At 46.3% G+C, this 14,843-nt stretch overlaps 1 protein-coding gene across 1 annotated transcript in view; it reads right to left on the reverse strand.

Annotated features, from left to right (window-relative positions):
* Positions 1-14,843, reverse strand: part of amon (prohormone processing protease amontillado) — a 351,024-nt gene that overhangs the window by 77,498 nt on the left and 258,683 nt on the right. The window contains exon 3 of the mRNA XM_071683796.1: positions 14,103-14,246. Within this exon, the coding sequence (XP_071539897.1) occupies positions 14,103-14,246 (144 nt within the window). The remainder of the gene's footprint in view (positions 1-14,102; positions 14,247-14,843) is intronic.

Raw genomic sequence — 14,843 nt, forward strand, 5'->3', positions numbered from 1 at the left:
AAAAGCGTAAAATGTTTGAGTTAGGACACAAGTGAGGCGTAAAGGTCAGCGCCAAGCCTTCACTTACACTAAATATTGATTCTCATGTTATCAGGTAGCGGAGAAGTTGTCTGGGACAGTTTACATGACTCGCAAAAGAAAGTGAGGGAACTGCTACCATCATAAGTGGATGCTGCGTGACACACTATAACCTGGCTGCGTATTACAAAGACACCCAGGGGTTATATAAAAACCGTGGACAGTAAAAGTAAGGAAAGCCTTCACAGTGTTGGAGGTAATTCTGCAGTGCATTATCTAGCACTCAGGGAGTAATGAGACGGAAGCTCTATCCAGATCAAGATCGAGGATTGCAGGAAGCACAATTTTGCTGCTGGCGGAGTGGGAGAATAACTGAGGCTACAGTATGAGGTCAAAGTTGATTGCCTGGATCATCGTCGAGTTCTAAGCAAACATGAAGTCCTAGAGATTACCTTTATCGCAGATATTGCTACTGGGGTGAGACCAGGGGGTGTGAGAGGTAGTATGATACAGGGGTGAGACCAGGGGGTGTGAGAGGTAGAGTGATGCAGGGGTGAGACCAGGGTGTGTGAGAGGTAGTGTGATGCAGGGGTGAGACCAGGGTGTGTGAGAGGTAGTATGATGCAGGGGTGAGACCAGGGTGTGTGAGAGGTAGTATGATGCAGGGGTGAGACCAGGGTGTGTGAGAGGTAGTGTGATGCAGGGGTGAGACCAGGGTGTGTGAGAGTTAGTGTGATGCAGGGGTGAGACCAGGATGTGTGAGAGGTAGTGTGATGCAGGGGTGAGACCAGGGTGTGTGAGAGGTAGTGTGATGCAGGGGTGAGACCAGGACGTGGAGAGGTAACACAAAAAACTCTGAACATTTGTGGAGAAATTACAGCGAGGGATTGAAGAGATCTGTGTTTGCTGAAGCGAGTGGAAGTGGTGTATTTTGGAGTGATTTTTTTTGAAGGTGAGGTTATGGCACGCTTTGGAGGGTTGATGACGTATACCATGTGGTGTCTTGTGTTGTGTACCGTCTAATGCATACAGTGTCATGTATGTCTTATCAGGTGTCTACATTGATGTATACAGTGTGATACATACCTTGTGATATACGTCCTTTTTTGTGTGTCTTGTAATATATGCCCTAGGATACATGGCGTAGTTGATTAAATACATATTCGTACTGTGCGGCGAGGGAGTTTCACACTCTTACCCCTGTATGTGTGTGTGTGTGTGTGTGTGTGTGTGTGTGTGTGTGTGTGTGTGTGTGCGCGCGCGAGCAGACTGTAGCTTCCTAGAAAGGCGATATGACCAAAGGAAGAGAGGGAGGTTTACTGGTTAAGGCGAGGATTGAGATGAGTCCCATTCACAAGATTTTAAATTTCAGTGAAGGTCTTTAACCCAGAGGGAGGCATTAGTGGTGAGTTTGCAAGGGGTAATGTGCTGGAGTTAGGGCGCACATTCCCACCAGTTTTACCATTCCACTTGATGTGTTGGGTCTGGCACAAGAGTGTGTGAGGGTCGTGTTAGAGGACCGGCACTGTTCTATCCTCACCAAGACCTGTGGTAATAGTTGGTTCGTATATACAATGTGTGAGGGCGCCTCTCTTACCTACGGTTCCTGTAAAAGTGACGTGAAAATACAAAGGAAGAAAAATCAGTTCCGTTCTAGAATATTCAATTTTCAGCCACCAGGTTGTTCGTGCTTCAAGTCCTCACACATCTCGGTCCATGTATACATTACTTGAACAAAGAGAGTAACAACGCAACTGCCCAAACAACAAAAACCCTGCGTCACAAACTTCAGACAATAATGGTCGCCTTAAAGGTGGGTTTCAGTGAGGTAACCTTGGTTAGAGAGAAACACCTCAAGCACTGTTAACCTAAAAGTGACTTCCAACGTTCAACAATTTCCTCTAAGACTATATTCCGACGTAAAACAATTTCCTAAAGCGGAGCGACGATGCACAAGTTGCTGTGGGGCCAAGATAAGAGCGTTGTCCCGCCCTGTCAGGAGGAAGGGGCCCCGCCACCGTCAGGAGGAACAGGCCCCGCGGGTGATGCTCCGGCCGAGGAAACAATATAGACGTCAGCCTCAAGGGTCCTCACACGCAGCGCCCCAGCATAACTGTCAGCCGCAGGCCGTTGCCAGGAATCCTCCCCCCCCACCTCCCAACACACACGCACCTTGGGAAAGAACAGAGGCTGTCTTGAAGAAGAAGTAGGAGAAGAAGAAAGGGTGTCTGTGGGGTAGTAACTGGCGTCGCTGACTATGAATTCAGGCATACTTGTCCGGGTTCGAACCCTGGGCGCGGCAGGAAGCCCATAGCTAACTCAACTGTTCGTCTTCCTCTCGAGGGAGGTCAATAAATGGTGACAATCGCACGTTTAGCAAATGGCGTCCTAACTTCGTCTCTTCGATGTATATCAACTGACTGTTATATTTCTCTCTTGTGTCTCCCCTGATGATGTGATTATTACACGAAAGTGCACTTGGGAACTTATCGCGTATCATTTTCCCCGTGGACTCTTGGGAATATATATATATATATATATATATATATATATATATATATATATATATATATATAGTCCACGGGGAAAATGATACACGATAAGTTCCCAAGTGCACTTTCGTGTAATAATCACATCATCAGGGGAGATACAAGAGAGAAATATAAGTCAATTGGTATACAATGAAGAGACACAGCTAGGACGCCATTTGGTAAACAAGTGATTCTTGTATCTCTCCTGATAATCTGATAATGTGATTATTACATATCCTTTGCATATATATATATATATATATATATATATATATATATATATATATATATATATATATATATATATATATAAAACTTCAGCTATTTTTTTCCTTCGCTGGCTTGTAGGATTTAATTGACACTCAAGCTGTTACAAAGGAAGAAAGTGGCCAGCTTTAGAGTCATGCTGACCATGGTTGTGCACGTTGTCTGATATCATGTGTCCCGTCATCTTGTTCCTCAGAACTCGTGTAGACGTCACAACGATACCTATGGGCAGTGCAATTGTCGCTTTTGAGCCTGTACATTCTAAGTCACCAATACATCCTCACTCACCCTCCCCTTGTCTCTGGAAGGATATTCAACTTTCATGTGGTAGCATATGGCATCATCTACAGATATAAAGACCAGTGAAGCTATAAACCCAAGAGGCCTCCTCCTAGGGCACCACCAGGTGCAACATCAGACTCCCTTCCTTCACTACAGTCATTACAACGCCATTACGAAGACCACCGGTTCGAACAACGTGCTCTCGGCTCACATCAGGGGATGTTGGTCAACTAAAACACTGCTTGTGAACAGAATGAAGACTCGCAATAACATCTGTCATGGATCTGGACGAGATGTGACCGAGGAAGACGTAGAAGTCCGCTGACGTCGTGCTCCACACCATTTAGAAATCACGTTCGTGTTAGCTCGACTACTTGACATGGTCTAATTGTGCCCAGCGTGTGACACATTCCAATGGCATGGTACAGATCCAGTACACCCTTTGAGTGGAGGAACAAACTCTGTCAATCCATGACATCAATAGTCATATGGTAAACAGTTGTAACCTTAACCAGCACCTCGTCCAAAGTGATTCTGACGGATTTCTCACTGTATTTTATCTGCATGAGTAAAATGTTTCCCCACCCTCATCTCCACCTGCTCCATCGACCCAGCTGTGACTGACGTGCGAGACTCGGTACTTGTCCACCACTGGGCCCCTAGGGTACAACGTCACCACTTTTCTTTTTTAGGTTGGAGGCTCCAGTCACGGACATAAGAAGACATCAAGGCCGGCCCTTAACTGAAACATAGAGAGAATTATGAAAAGGAAAAAGGGAAGAGAGGGGAGAGTATTTACGAATTTTTGAGAAAGTGAAAGAACTGTCTTTTGAAATGTGCCAGGTCATAGTTATAGGGAAAGACATGAAAAGGTAGAGAGTTCCAGAGCTTCGACGTGTAGGGAAAGAAGCAGGTCTCAAAACGGCCCACCCCTGAGTTGCCAATGGCCACACAATAATCATGCGACCCAGCAGCTTGCCGAGTACTGCGTGGTCTAGCTAGTGGTGTGGGCACACAAGCAGCCAGCTCTCGGGAGCAAAAACACAAAGTAATACCTACAGAGGAGGGAAAGTGTACCAGCATTGCGGCGTTGGGCAAGGCGGTCAAATTTGGAAGTTAGCATGAGACAGTTTATAAATCACACCGCTTTCGACTCAACTCTGTCTAGTAAGGATAATGAGCTAGAAGCATCCCAAATGTGAGAGCAGCACGTCACATAAGGACGAATCAATCCTTTGTATAAACGGAGCAACTGTTCAGAAGAACACTTTTGTTATATAATCAGGACGCCCAGTTTCTTAGAGGCAGACTTAGCTATTCATGTAATGTGGGGTTTCCGAGAAAGAGTGGATGTTACAGTAAAACCAAGTATGTTCATCGAGTCAAGAGATGGAATTACAGAACCGTCAAAGGAGAGACGAGAGTTGTGAGTTTTTGATAGAGAGACGGGGTAGAAACTGGATCTTGGAGGCATTAAACTTAACTAGAATTCGTCTATTACACTGAGATATCCAAGTCTGAGTTTATTGAGGAAGCTGTGTCAAGACGAGATGCAGATCGAGTGAGAGATGAGAAAGCAGAACTGAAGGATGTGAATGAATGTAGTGCTGAGTCGTCAGCGTATGAGTGCATCTGATTATTTGTGGAGAGGAAATCGTTGAAAAAAAAAGGAGAAAAATCGTAGGAGACAGGTCAGAATCTTGAGGGACACCGCTGTTAATGGAGAAAAGGGAGAAGGCTGATCCATCATTAACCACAGAGACAGATCGGGCATAGAGGAAGCTAGATAATGAGGAGCAAATTGAAGGAGGGAAGCCAAATAAGGGGCTGTCTTTACCAAAGTGGCGCTCCCAAGGGAGATCGATGAGGACTCTGTCCTACATACTTGTAGTTGGACAAGCTCCTACACATATAGGTATGCACTTGTAACCCGCAGGGATTTACTGTCCTGTTGCCGTAAGGATATGACACCCGCCGTCCTACACTGCTATAGATGCTGTGACCAGCAGTCGTGCAGCTGTATAGACGCTGTTTCCGCAAGCCTCCTGGTTACAGAACCTCTGTCACCAAGCCTTCTAACTACAAAGGTTTTGTGATAGGCAGTCATGTAACTAGCGAGGTTCTAGGACCAGATGTGCTGTAGCTGTAGAGGCCAAGCGACTAGAATTCATGCACCTCTAAGGGGTAAAGGGAACAGCAGCCTAAGGCTCGTAAAGACTCAAGAAACCAGTCTTGAGGCTGCACAGGATCTGGAGTAGGTAGTCTCTTTGTTACAAGGACGTCAACAGTCGTGGAGTTATACGACCCAGGGTCCAGAGAGGCTGTACAGGCCTTGGGACAAGCATCTTGTAGCTGTAGAAACTTAGGGAACCAAGACTGTCCTAACGAAAAGAGCTCAAATATCAGAAATCCTGTAGCTGTAGAGGCTCAAGGACCAGAAACCCTGTCGCTGTAGGGGCTCAGGGACCAGAAACTCTGTCGCTGTAGGGGCTCAAGGACCAGAAACCCTGTCGCTGTAGGGGCTCAGGGACCAAAAACCCTATAGTTGAAGGGGCTCAGGGACCAGAAACCCTGTAGCTGTAGGGGCTCGCGAACCAGAAACCCTGTAGCTGTAGGGGCTCACGGACCAGAAACCCTGTAGCTGTAGGGGCTCAGGGACCAGAAACCTTGTCGCTGTAGGGGCTCACGGACCAGACACCCTGTAGCTTTAGGGTCGCAGGGACCAGAAACCCTGTAGCTGTAGGGTCTCAGGGTCAACCAACTTTGTAAGTAAAGAAACTCTGGGAGAAGCAGTCTGGCGTCACGGTAAGTGGGTGAACCGGAGCGACTATTTTCCTTTGACGAAGGCGATCGGACCCGCGTGGAGTCAGTATACACAAGCCTTGTTGATTAGTCGTTAGTAAGCCATTCAGAGCAGTGCTTTACTGGGCTATAAATGGTGCGATAATCATGATGGGCCACGCCTCCCTCGGGGCAAAGAGAACTTTAACCCAACGTTGTATTATAATCATGTGCCGCAACTCCAGCCCTGAAATGACCGCCTGAATAGGACATACTAATCTTAGGAGTGAGAGGGAAATTACACCGCCATTGCGTCTCGAGACGTAACCTCCTACGGATCTATATGTAGCAATGAGAATTTTCGCATTTGAGTCAGACTTCTCCGATCAGTGTGTGAGTAATACAGAATGTGATCAATACTGAGTGAGAGTAATTACGTATTTGTACTGTACAGGTAAGGAGTTGTACCCTCGTGGGCCTCCCCCCCCATCTCTTGAATGTTCTCTAATGTCATACAAGTGTTTATAACTTCTGCATGCTGTCCACATCCACACTTCTATCTCTCGGTTTGTTCCACTCTTCCACTATAAAAGTGCTTCACATATTTTTTCAAATAGTTTCTTGCATAATTTCATGTTATAGCCTCTGGGTGTTGTTCTATTTTTGCATTCACTAAAAATATATATATATATCGTCAGAATCATACTGGTTTAAAAACTTAAATGTAATCAAGTCATGCCTTACTCTTCTCTCTTCCGTGGTGGAGAAATCATTGGCTTCTAACCTTTTACAGTAACTTAACTCTCTTAACACCAGCGCCATCTTTGTTCTTTTCCATATACAGGTTCCATATACTTAAAAGTCAAACTGCATTTGAATGCATCATTTTCAATCTAATAATTTCATCACTTTACTCCTCACTCTTCTCTCTTACCTCGGTCCGTCACCTCTGATACATACCTCATTGAATTCTTCCTTGCTTACATGTGTCTCAGCCCAAGCCTGTACCTGCTCCTACATAGCTCCAGACTGAAGGCAATCACGACGGGTCATCCCCTTATGTCTTGATTAAATCTAGCAATTCTTTGTTCATTCTGTCTCGGAAATTACACTTGGCAACTTTACAGCTTCCAGTTGTATTCTGATGAGATTGTCTTCAATATCCACCTTCTCCTCTTTGGCTGGAATATGGTCTTCTTCCACTCCAGTAACCATCAACAACTTGCATCGATCTGTCTCCTGCTTCACTATTGTTCTTAATTCTGGTACAGTCAAGTTGTCAACTAAGACCTTGAATGTCGATTCGTCTTCCTCCATGCCTTTAACTGTATCCAAAAATCTCAATGTCTGTCAAGAAGCACTAATCCCTAAACACAATGCAATTATCAAATCTTCCAACAAAATACATGCTTTCCTGTCTGTTCTGCCGCTAACTGTGTATATCATTCTCTCTATAGTTTTCTTTCACAATTTCTCATGTATCTCTTTCAGAGTCTCCACGTCTCTGTTCCTCTGCATCACTCTTAGCACCCTTTGTTCCGCTCATCAGGCCCAGAATTTGCTCTTTTTCCCTGTCGTCTATTCTTAATAGCCTCTGGTCACACACACACACACACACACACACACACACACACACACACACACACACAAACACACACACACACACACACACACACAAAGGCATACACATAGGCTATACACACGGTACACATATCCGAGTATAAAACTCCCTGTAACACACAAATAGCAATCTCATAAACACTCATAATTCCTCATACACAAACGTACGCATGCACATACATACACACAAAGAACAAAAACATACATAAATTCACACATACACATCAACAGGCAGGTATATACATCCACCTGCCTCATATGACCCATATTCTTCATCCTCCTTATGCCCCACGGTCGACCCGCAACACCCGACTCACTCCAGAGACAGATGCACTTTTGAAATGCAATCCCGCCGAGTGCGAGTGTCACTCAGGGCTGCACCACCCTTCACTCCGAGGGATCGTCTCATTATTCACTCCGTTACACAACCCTGGTCGGTGGATCCCCCAGTTGAGCCGGCCACATCCCACGACCTCGAGCGAGGCTACCTCACCATCCCTAACGTCTGTCTTTGGTTATTTCACACAACGGTGCGGAGTCTATCCTCAGGCTATTCCCTGATGATCGACAGCGCGAAGCTTTGATACAGTCATATCTATAAGCAAGATACACTTTCTCCAAGATGGCGGGCCTCGGAGACAATAGAGGGGTATGGTTGTCGTCGGCGAAGGATCGCTCGCCTGCAACGTAGTGCGTTGGTCGTTTTGAAGCAACTGTGTCGGTGCGATACTGTTTTTTTAAGACAATTTTTTGTGCTGGTGAACGATCATTCATCCCAGGAGTGGGTGGTGGCCAGGCAGGTTGCTGAAGACTCTTTATGATTCGTATCTTAAGGTATGTACACACACACACACACACACACATATATATATATATATATATATATATATATATATATATATATATATATATATATATATATATATACTACAAACAACATATACATCGAGAGTGAAATTCAAGGAAATCTGTGGTCGTATTTCTCGATAGTTTCTGGCCAAAATTGGCCACTTATCTCTATTTTTTGCTGAGAAAGATGAATCTCGCGTGTTCTACAAAAAATCTACAGCTTGGCAGTTCCACCTCCTCACCGAATCATACAAAGTTGAACCCCCGAGTAAAATGGAGAGAGGTTCGAAGCCTGGGGGAAACTACAGGGTTGAATGACGAGGAAGCTCTGCCAAACACAAATCCTCACCAGAGAGCTTCACTTCGTGTACCCCATACGTTTGCCGTGGCGTCTGGGCGTCCCTCACGGGTCGCCACCATCTTCCAACCATCGCCATGGTTGGAGGAAAGGTACGCACGCGTAGGCGTGATATGATTTCCAAGAATTTTTCCAACACATTCAGAATAGAAGGAAAGACACTTTTTTATTTTGTCCATATCGTAATCAAACTGGGAGACATCGTATCGGCTAATATATAACCTGCCCCTGATGCGATTAGCATCAGAGCAGGATTGATCAAAACATATGAGAGAGAGAGAGAGAGAGAGAGAGAGAGAGAGAGAGAGAGAGAGAGAGAGAGAGAGAGAGAGAGAGAGAGAGAGAGAGAATCTAGTAGAAAATCGGATGTAGGACTGCATCTTGGCCAAGATAACCCCCGCTATATGCTCAGCACAGCAGAAGGCACACCAATCAGCGAAGTACTCCCTGTTCCAGGGAAAGTCACCGACGATCACTGAGGGTCTCCCAGAGTGGCAAAGATGGAGTTCCGAGGGGGTAGGGGTTGGAGGGTGATAGAGGCTGGGCGTCCCCAGTTACAAGTGTACAGAAATGAGATTATGGTGGGAGGACGTTAGGGGAGCAGTAATAGAGTACGTGTAGTGGGAGGGTTCGGAAGGGAAAAAGGAGGTCGAGTATGCTAGGAGGAGGAGGGTTATGACGGTCGTCGGGAGTTTGTGCTGGGTGTTTGATCATTCCTTCCGGGGCTAACCCTTTGTGTCGCCTGGTCGAGGACTAGCAACAAAAGTAACTGAACAAAAGGAAAAACAGAGAAGTTACGAAAAAAAGTGTAAAATTTTACACTTAAGAGAAGTTGGATGAGATAAGAGATAACGATCATCCACTTGAGCACGTCGGTAGCACGAACCTTCAGTACGATGTTGTGACCCTTGAGCACGATGGTAAAGCCCTCCAGGTATGAAGGCATGACCTCTGGTCTGACCCTTGCTGTCACACCCAAAAGTCATCCCGCCGTGTGAAGGGGTTATACATGGTGCAGTGAGGCTGGAGAAGAGTGGAGGTAACCGAAAAGGGGTATCATCAGAGATGCCACAGAGTGTGTGGCAGTGTACGAATAAGTTTTGGAAAAATAAGTTTAATGGACTGAAGTTTTTAGAAAGTCAGTTGATGAGAAAACACAGTTTGGAAGCATTTCTTCCAAAAGATGGTGAATGTAGGACAAAGACTATGGAATAAAATCCTCAATCAAACAGAAGTGGGACAAATAATCAAAATGAAAACACGAGAATCTCAAAAATAAAGGGGAATAAAAGTGTAAGAAGGAATAAAAAATTATACTGTAGGAGAAAAATAAGTACAGAAAAAATGGTTGCTGTGACGAGCAAAGGTGAAATGATCGAGTCTGGAAGACAATGCCAAAGGGTAATGTTTCATGAAATGGGGAGAGACTTTTGAATATCGTACTTCGAATGATGATGTACTGGTGTGGTAGAATCAGTTAACTATGAGTCCAGAATACATATGAGGACGAAAAAGAGGTGAAAAGAACAGAACTGGACCACAAACGAGAAAAGCTAGGGGTGCAGACGCAGTGGTGAGGGGGATAATGAAAAGCGGAGGCGTAGCCGTTGCTGAATGGATTTACGAAGGGTGTGTTGGAGCATGAAAGTGGGTCTTGTGTCTGATGATGGGACGAGGTTAGTGACTGTTTCACGGCTGGAAGGCAAAGCGACTAAATATCATTGCTGACACTACGGAAGGTTAAGATGGGTTGGTATATAGAAGAGGAATGATCGATCGTGTGAAAAGGATAGAACTCCATCTATTCTGGAAAAAAAAAGATGAAATTGTAGGCTTCATCTGTGCATTTAGAAAAAGTATGTGATGAAATATGAAAGATCCTCAGAAAGTTCTGACACTGGTAGGCATGAACGATTTGAAAATGGCGTTAAAGAGGTTTTACTGTAGCGTTAGTGTAAGTGCAAATGCTGGTATGAGGAGACGAGTGAGGTGAACGTTGGCGTTCGGCAACACTGTGTTACGTCACCAAGGTCGTTTCATGGTTTTATGGACGAGGCATTACGCGGGATGAGAGGGAGATGGGGAGGTAGCGATTTACGTCTGAATGACGGGGGAACAGAATGAAAGCTACACACTCACTGTATGCTGATGGTGTCGTTCTCTTAACCGAGTCAAAGGAATAGATGGACTGAATGGCAGGTCACTCTGAAGATTCACGTAAAAGATGCTAAAAGTAAATGTAAGTGAGAGCAAGATTCTTACCTGTGAAAGAGACGAGATAACACAGCGCAATATTAGTCTGAATAGAAATAAAAAAGCAGAAACTGTGAATGAGTCTACGTGTTAGGGAGTACGTCAGCGGAAAGGCTGAAGTTGGAACTAGAGGTAAAGTCATACAAGGGAGGGGAACTGGAGGTGAAGTAAAAGTTCTGGTGAATGGGAGAACTTTTGAGTTCAGAATGTGCCAGGGGCCTGCTTGAGGGAGTGCTTCTCTCTGCTGATGTATGGATGTGAAACCTTACCTTTTTCTGGTGTCAGAATGGTATAAAGTAATAGAAGTAGAGTGGAATGGAATATAATTAAAAACACGTAACGAAAATATTAAAGAGATGCATTCGTGGAGGACCTATAAGATTGTATGACCAATAAGGACTCATAAGGGATGATGGACTGGCCAAGAAGACATATAGATATACACGATAACTGAAGATACGAGAAGAGTAATAGGCTACGAAAGGCATGGACAGATGTAGAGTGTTAGTTGCTTGGTGCTAGAGTTACAGCAGCTGGGGACGCCAAAGGGAAAAGTTTTCGGTCGTGTTCAGTGACGCCGTATTGTGTGTGAAGGTGGAGGTGTGAAAAGTGGCCTACCTTAAGTCAACGTATAAAATTAACTGTAGTAGTAGGTAAAGTAATAGTTATCAGGCCACAGAGGTCTGACAGACACCCACTGTGACATTTGGTTATGCTTTTACGCTACCGCTCACGGACTGGACATGGCCGGCACAACAAACCAGACGCCCTTAACCTACTGGACACGATGGCCCGACCACTGAACACGGCGGAAGGGCCACTGGGTACGCCGGCACAACCTTTGGGACTCGTGGCCTTGCCTTCAACCTGGTTCTTAAAGGTCAGGTTTTGAAGACCAGATCATCACAGTACCGTCGGCCAAGGCCAGACGAGCACGCTCGCGAGTCGCACCGTCTTGCCCAGGACCCTAAGCAGCAAAATTGGATTGAACTCCTGTGCTAACTTTGTTCCGCTTGATTCCCGGCGCCTGTATAGCACGCGTCCAACGACAGCCAAGACAGAACACCTAAATATAGTGTTTCTTTATTGGCCAATCACCTCCCGCCGCTGATCCTGGCTGTTGGGCGAGTAGATTTCGCCGGCTAGCCTCGCACAGACCACCGCCATCATCCTAATATCTAGTTCAAGATAAGTGTTCCTGGGGTCAGTGAACGGTCGGCAAGTGACGGTCATTATGTAGCTGCGATATTTTCATGTCTTTCTCTGTCTTCTTGGTGACCACACTCGCCCGACGTCGCGTCTGTATGACACTCGTCCTTACAGCGACACTCGCCCGCTTCGTCTGCCGTCAATGGTCTGGGTAAATTACCCCCGGCGGGTGAGGATCTATCACTCTCAATCAGCCCGACACTGCCTCCCCCCGGCCCACTGACGCCAATGTTTCCTAATCACAGCAAACCGAGGCAGCCGTAACCCTGATGGCCTTCGTTGTGGTCATGTGGCAGTGCCTGCGAAATCTTTCTTTCCCAACATGAGAAAGAGAACCTCGTTCTGTACTCTGACTTGAGCAAGAAAAATTTTTTTTTTTTGCTATCACGATCAAAAATTCTTATACCTGCTGTAGTTTTTCCAGGAACAAGAGGGAGAGAAAACAGAAACAAAAATAGTCTTGAATTCGTTCAATCTTTATCCCAGGAGAGAAGAGACCCTCGTAAATCGAGTTTACTTCTTCCTGGAAGTTTGTAAGGAAGATGTCTCATGTAAGACAGCCTAGCTTCCGCAAGCCTCAGCCGACTATCCGCCAGCCTCAGCTCACTATCCAAGAGCCTCAGCTCACTATCCAACAGCCTCAGCTCACTATCCGCCAGCCTCAGCTCACTATCCAACAGCCTCAGCTCACTATCGAGCAGCCTCAGCTCACTATCCAACAGTCTCAGCCCACTACCCATCAGTCCATTCACTCTCCACTAACTTCAGTCCACTACCCACCCGCCTCCGTTCACTCTCTACCAGCCCCAGCCCACTACCCACCAGCCCCAGCCCACTACCCACCAGTCTCAGCCTACTGCCCATCAGCATCCGTTCCCTCTCCACCAGCCCCAGCCCACTACCCACCAGTCCCAGCCCACTACCCACCAGTCTCAGCCTACTGCCCATCAGCATCCGTTCACTCTCCACCAGCCCCAGCCCACTACCCGCTTGCCTCGGCTCACCAGCCACAGCATGGGGGGGTGAGGGAGGGTTGTCAATAAGGCAAGGGCGGGTTAGAAATCAAATTTTCGGTCGGCCTAAGAATCATATATTTCAAGACCAGTCTTTGTTTTCTACGGATGGTAAGAGAGAGAGAGAGAGAGAGAGAGAGAGAGAGAGAGAGAGAGAGAGAGAGAGAGAGAGAGAGAGAGAGAGGAGTCCACGTACTCAGTCTAGTAGGATCTGGTAGCAATCATGTTAGGATGAATTAGGTCGAGCAATTCTCTGCGGCCCCGAGGGTATTAGATTACTGGCGTTGTGGGTGGGTGGGAAGGACGTGGGGTGAGGGTTGTGTAGGGTGGGAAAGAGAACGTTGGTTGGAGGTGGGATGGTACGGAGGACGTGGAGTGAGGGCTGGGAAAGGTAGGAAGGACGTGGGGCTCGTGGGAGGGCATTCATGGAGGTCAGACTCCAACAGCTGACGAGGCTCAACGGCAAAGGTCAAGGTGTGGACCTCCCTCACAAGCCTTCCAGAGGAGGAGGAACTGCAGCGTCCAGCAAGGACAGTGAAGCGCTTCCAGGGACCTCACCTGCTGCCATCCGCGGAAGGAGCTACTGAGGAGATCGGGAGCAAGCCGAGGAAGAGGAAATAGAAGAAAATGAAGGAAGAAAAGGACAAATGGAGAAAACGTAAGAGTAGAAAGTTGCAAAATATAAAAGATTACCCCATCCATGTGGGTGGCTCCCGGACCATGAGCAGTACCTAAGATGGCTCCACACGTAGGACGAGGTCGGTCACAATGTCTGCTGCCACACACTAGGCTGGTCATAATGACCAGTGCGACACACCAGGCTGGTCATAAATAATGGTTGTCAAAGATAAAGCTGGTCATAATAGGCGAGTGGTGTACTTACCAGGTACCACAGGGTGGGGAACCAGGCGGTGTACTTACCAGGTACCACTGGTAGGGGAAGTAGGGGTCGGTGGGGTCTCGGTGGCTCTGGATGGTGTGGAGGGGCACCAGGTTCTCCACTCGGAGAGGCTTGAACCCGCGCTTCACCCGCTTGAACCCCGACTGCTGGTAAGCCGAGCGGACCTGGGGGAGACAGACGGTGGTGAGTGAACCTGGGGGAGATAGATTGGGGAGTTAGTGAACTTGGGGGAGACAAACGTGGAGTTAGTGAATCTGGAGAAACATACGAGGGAGTTGGTGAACCTTGGGGGTGAAAGACGAGGGAGTTGAGTGAACTTGGGGAGACAGAAGGTGGAGTTAGTGAACCTGGGTTAGTCAGACCCCTTTACTGTACTGTTATCTTCACATCTTCAACCCCCTACTGTGTTGTTATCTTCACATCTTTATCCCTCTACTGTATTGTTAGCTTCACATCTTCAACCCCTTACTGTATTGTTATCTTCACATCTTTATCTCCACTCTCCGGTATGATCTTTTACCAGACATTCACCTTCACCGTAATCATTATACACAAACCAATCATCTTCCCCTAAGCCACTTATTGTCTTCAACTGTGCATCTGATGCCTCTGTCGTATGTTCACTTCTGTAAACATGAATTTTCTGTAGCAATATTTCAACTACGGTTGTAAATCTCTTCGGAATTTACCAATAAAGCTGTGAATGTTTATATGTTCACTGGTGTTATTTACCCTAAGCCCAAAGTTATATATACATACAT

This window comes from Panulirus ornatus, chromosome 37, assembly GCF_036320965.1.
Source record: "Panulirus ornatus isolate Po-2019 chromosome 37, ASM3632096v1, whole genome shotgun sequence".
NCBI lineage: Eukaryota > Metazoa > Arthropoda > Malacostraca > Decapoda > Palinuridae > Panulirus > Panulirus ornatus.